This window comes from Micropterus dolomieu, linkage group LG06 (genome assembly GCF_021292245.1).
Source record: "Micropterus dolomieu isolate WLL.071019.BEF.003 ecotype Adirondacks linkage group LG06, ASM2129224v1, whole genome shotgun sequence".
Taxonomy (NCBI): Eukaryota; Metazoa; Chordata; class Actinopteri; order Centrarchiformes; family Centrarchidae; genus Micropterus; species Micropterus dolomieu.
In genome coordinates, this window is record NC_060155.1 from 18,167,463 (window position 1) to 18,172,803 (window position 5,341).

Genomic DNA, 5,341 nt, shown 5'->3' on the forward strand with positions numbered 1-5,341 from the left:
ATGTTTTCTTGGCACACTTTAGGCCCCTTAGTGCCAATTGGGCATCGTTTAAATGCCACGGCCTACCTGAGCATTGTTTCTGACCATGTCCATCCCTTCATGGCCACCATGTACCCATCCTCTGATGGCTACTTCCAGCAGGATAATGCACCATGTCACAAAGCTCGAATCATTTCAAATTGGTTTCTTGAACATGACAATGAGTTCACTGTATTAAAATGGCCCCCACAGTCACCAGATCTCAACCCAATAGAGCATCTTTGGGATGTGGTGGAACGGGAGCTTCGTGCCCTGGATGCGCATCCCACAAATCTCCATCAACTGCAAGACGCTATCCTATCAATATGGGCCAACATTTCTAAAGAATGCTTTCAGCACCTTGTTGAATCAATGCCACGTAGAATTAAGGCAGTTCTGAAGGCGAAAGGGGGTCAAACACAGTATTAGTATGGTGTTCCTAATAATCCTTTAGGTGAGTGTATATGTATGGGGTATAGATAAGGAAACATGTATTTTACTGCTCCAAAGTAATTTGTTTGCTCACTAAGACAAATGCTCATTTGTAATTTGCTTATTATAACCAAATGGTCAGTTATATTTTCTGTATGTATTGACAGAATTTTGATGCACAGGACTTTTAAAAGATAAACTTGCTTCATTCCTATCTTAGTTTTGTTCAGTCAAGTAAAATACTGTGCATTGAAGTATAGACGATATGGACCTGCTCTATATGAAAAGTGCAATAAGGTGACTGTTTTTGTGAATTGGCGGTATATAAATACAACTGAATTGGATTTAATAATAGGGTGGATATGGGCACTTAACACCCAAAGTATGAACTCAAATTGACAGGTTGTAAACGGTCCTCAATGTACATACCTAAACTAGAGAAGCAAGCAACCAATTAGCTATTGCCCTAAAAAAGAGATTAGTTACAATCAATGTGCAGAGATGGAGAGCAGCTTGTAGTACCGATAAGAAACGCCAGGGGGCAGAAAAGGCAGCGATGACAGTGGGACTACTGGAAATACACAAAGCGATGAAGTGTGTTGTTTACGCCTACGCTAGGTTCAAGATGGCTGCTGGAGACAACAGCGGCAGGCCTCCTTGCCTTAATTTCTCCGGCCCGGGTCCTTTGGGAAACAGCCAGCCCAGTAACAGCGTTTTCTCCATGCCAGCATCCAACGGCGGAGCGGCCGGTGCGGCCGGGGGAGCACAGGGAGCAGCGAGGCGGCCCAACCCGCAGCTGGGGCCTGGCGGGGGAGACAGCAACGGTGTTTCGACCGGAGCTCCGCCGACTGCGCAGAACTCCCTGCAGCAGTCCGCTGCGGCAGGTGCTGCGGCAGCCGGAGCCATGGCCAACCCGGCGTCCAACATGGCAACCACCGCAGCGTCAAACGCGTCTTCCGCGGCAGCACCGAGCGCCACTCCGGCAGCTGCGTCTGTGCTGGTGTATCGAGAGCCAGTGTACAACTGGCAGGCGACGAAGAGCACCGTCAAGGAGAGATTTGCTTTCCTCTTCAACAACGAAGTGCTCAGTGACGTTCATTTTTTAGTGGGCAAAGGAATGGGGGTTCAGAGGATACCTGCGCACAGGTAAGATGATTAACTGCAGCATGATCGTTCAAAACGTCAACTAGCTAACTCCGCTAAGCGAAAAGACTTAACTCTCTCTTGTTCTTTGTTGCTGTCTGCTGACAGGTTTGTTCTGGCTGTGGGGAGCGCAGTGTTTGATGCCATGTTCAACGGCGGGATGGCGACGACCTCAACGGAAATCGAGCTTCCTGATGTGGAGCCAGCTGCTTTTCTGGCCCTGCTAAAGTGAGGAGAGTGTGTGTGTGTGTGTGTGTGTGTGTGTGTGTGTGTGTGTGTGAGACAAGGGGAGCGCGTGCCATTTAAACTGATTATTTGCATGTCCTGAAAGTGGGCGTGTTTATTTATTTATTTCATAAGGCATCAGCATTTGGGACATAGCAATAATTTGCAGCTAAAATTAAACTCAGACAATGAAACATAACATTTCATACCAGTGCATTCATTATATGATTATAATTAAGTTAAGCATACAAAACTCTATATTGTGTGCCACAGTAAAGTATGAATGTCTTGTATAACTTCCTGCAGGTTTCTCTACTCTGATGAAGTGCAGATCGGGCCTGAGACTGTGATGACTACGCTATACACCGCTAAAAAGTATGCAGTGCCAGCCCTGGAGGCGCACTGTGTGGAGTTCCTCAAGAAGAACCTGAGAGCAGACAATGCTTTCATGCTGCTCACACAGGTCTGCTTCCCCAGAATACAAACGCTGACCAGTTCTTGTATGCAGTTTGATGTGTAGGACTGATTGATCTGCCTCTATATGTAAATATGCATCTGTCCATTTAGTAAAAACTGCATTTTCTTACTACTCCTAGTTTTGCTGCCCTAGAAGTTGATAATTAGTTGATAATAGTGGGCCAAAACTGTCAGTATGATGTGCAACAATGATGAAATTTCAAATTCACAAATTGAGTTGGATATTGTAATATTTTTTTCACAATGGTGTTGATATCATGGAGTTTTGATAACATTACCAAAACTAATAGAGGGTATGCACATGATGTCACAGAACGCAGTTAGGCTCACTGAGTGGCAGAAAGACAAGCAGCTGTGTTAGCTTGAATCAGCTAAAACACAAACAACACATCTAAAATGGGAAAGAGCTGGACCACTGGTTCTTTGGTAAGCAGTTAGGATCACGGTCAAGTCCGACTGCCTTTAATTTGAGCAAATTATCCCTCGTTTTACTCCCATTTTGCTAAATGCAGCCATGGTAACAGATGTTTTGCCACTCAGTCCAGCGTGTTCCTGAAGAGGAAGTGACATCACCGCATACCCTCTATACCCCTTGCAACAAATCTTTTATTCAACAAAAGAAGCCAAAGTTATCAAATATTACATGTTTTCTAGACACAAACAGCTAAACAAAAACTTAAAAACAAAGGAAAAAATAATAGAATAAAATTGGCAAAATGATGATATATATTAGAAACTGTCCTATCAAGAATAACTAAACAAAATTGAGTCTGACCAGCTTTTGGTATTTATCACATTTTGATACTTGGTGCTACGAACATATTTAAGGCTGTCCCAGAAAAATTGTTGAGGTTTGAGTTAAGGTTAGGGCTATAGTGTGATTTGCAACCCAGTACTGACTGAATTGTCACTCTTTTAAGTGCAGTTGTCAATTCAGGATTTCTAACTAGGCCGTGTAGGAAAAGGATGTGTTCTTTAAACTGTGGTGTATTCCTTGTTTCAGGCACGGTTGTTTGATGAGCCTCAGCTTGCCAGCCTCTGTCTAGAAAATATTGATAAGAACACAGGAGATGCTCTCGCCGCTGAAGGCTTTACAGACATAGATTTAGGTAATGTCGCCTTGTGAATGTTGTCACTACTGCCACGTTGTATTTCGAATAACAGCCTAACTGACCATTGATGTTTGTTTTTTGTTTTTTTCCATCTCTCCGTCCCTTAGATACATTGGTGGCAGTGCTGGAGAGGGATACTCTCGGGGTGAGAGAGGTGCGTTTGTTTGGTGCTGCAGTGCGTTGGGCAGAGGCGGAGGCTCACAGGCAGCAGCTGCAGCCAACGCCCGAGAACAAGCGTAAAGTCCTGGGCAAAGCTCTCACACTCATCCGCTTCCCTCTCATGACCATTGAGGAGTTTGCTGCAGGTGAACAGAAACGGAGTAAAACCACCACTGTAGTTTTAATTTCATGTTTGCCCTGCTTGATTCTTTTCTCTCCCAAAATACACACACACTTCCTGTGCCTCCAGAACTTGATCTGTGGGTCTTGTCTTCATCCCTTCAGGTCCAGCCCAGTCCAGTATTCTGACAGACCGAGAGGTGGTGAGTCTCTTCCTTCACTTCACAGTGAACCCAAAGCCTCGTGTAGATTTCATTGATCGGCCGCGCTGCTGCCTCCGCGGGAAGGAGTGCAGCATTACACGTTTTGGACAGGTGGAGAGCCGCTGGGGTTACAGTGGGACAAGCGACCGCATACGGTGAGTGAGGAGAAGAGCATTTAAAAATTTAATTCCAGCCTAACTCTTTTTTTAAAATTTATTTTAAATACAAAAATAGACTTTAAAGCTGGGGTAGGCAACGTTAGACAAACTAGCAGGAGACGGCTAGTATCAGAGAGAGAGAGAGAGAATTTGTTTTTTTTGTTTTTTTAATATAACTTATAACAGTGACAGCCACAGATACTGAATTTGCATCTGAAATAAATCGCTAACCTCAGCTTTTAAGTTGATTATTATTTAAGGCACATTATTTCAATGTGATCAATTATTTAATACATATTTTGTAATAATTTATTAACTAAATGCCTATGAAAATTACAGTATAGTTAAACCTTTGAATAAGAGAATAAGTGGATTACATTGGATGCATTTGCACATTTTCAATATATTTAGTCAGATATAAAACAGATCATGTGTACCATACCCCTACTAGTGCCTGCCAGGTACTTTATTAACAGAAACACAAACTTTGAGAGACCTGAAAAAACATCTGCTGTCATCTCAGGACAAAATATTTACTTGGCAAAGTCTTGGTTGATGAAATTGTCAAAAGCCAGCATGGAATTAGCACTGTGGTCATTAAAGACCTTTTTTCAAGGCAAGTACAGGTGTAACTAACAACATCAACAGTGGCTGTGATCCAGTCTGGGCCTCAGTTTTGCGCACACTGCCTCACTGGCATGGCTTACTGAGGACGAACCATTGCTAATGTTATTAGTAACACCTCTGCTTTTCCTGCTATGAGGAGTGAAAATACAGTGCCTTGCGAAAGTATTCGGCCCCCTTGAACCTTTCGACCTTTTGCCACATTTCAGGCTTCAAAAATAGATATAAAACTGTATTTATATATTTTTTGTGAAGAATCAACAACAAGTGGGACACAATTATGAAGTGGAACGAAATTTATTGGATATTTCAAACCTTTTTAACAAATAAAAAACTGAAAAATTGGGCGTGCAAAATTATTTAGCCCCTTTACTTTCAGTGCAGCAAACTCTCTCCAGAAGTTCAGGGAGGATCTCTGAATGATCAATGTTGACCTAAATGACTAATGATGATAAATAGAATCCACCCATGTGAAATCAAGTCTCCGTATAAATGCACCTGCTCTGTGATAGTCTCAGAGGTCCGTTTAAAGCGCAGAGAGCATCATGAAGAACAAGGAACACACCAGGCAGGTCCGAGATACTGTTGTGGAGAAGTTTAAAGCCGGATTTGGATACAAAAAGATTTCCCAAGCTTTAAACATCCCAAGGAGCACTGTGCAAGCGATAAT

At 42.9% G+C, this 5,341-nt stretch overlaps 1 protein-coding gene across 1 annotated transcript; it reads left to right on the forward strand.

The window, feature by feature from the left end:
• Nucleotides 1-1,024: 1,024 nt before the first annotated feature.
• LOC123972100 (BTB/POZ domain-containing protein 2-like) lies at nt 1,025-4,067 on the forward strand. The gene is made up of 6 exons (XM_046051343.1): nt 1,025-1,596; nt 1,702-1,821; nt 2,125-2,281; nt 3,299-3,404; nt 3,515-3,712; nt 3,852-4,067. The coding sequence occupies exons 1-6, from the start codon at nt 1,040-1,042 to the stop codon at nt 4,046-4,048; spliced, it is 1,335 nt and encodes a 444-aa protein (XP_045907299.1). The 5' UTR covers nt 1,025-1,039; the 3' UTR covers nt 4,049-4,067.
• The last annotated feature ends 1,274 nt before the right edge of the window (nt 4,068-5,341 follow it).

Excerpts from the sequence above, each read along its gene's own strand:
- LOC123972100 (XM_046051343.1), top strand. The coding sequence starts at position 1,040 with ATGAAGTGTGTTGTTTACGCCTACGCTAGGTTCAAGATGGCTGCTGGA. Across the intron at positions 1,822-2,124 it reads GCTTTTCTGGCCCTGCTAAA|GTTTCTCTACTCTGATGAAG; the intron begins GTGAGGAGAGTG and ends AACTTCCTGCAG. Across the intron at positions 3,405-3,514 it reads CTTTACAGACATAGATTTAG|ATACATTGGTGGCAGTGCTG; the intron begins GTAATGTCGCCT and ends TCCGTCCCTTAG.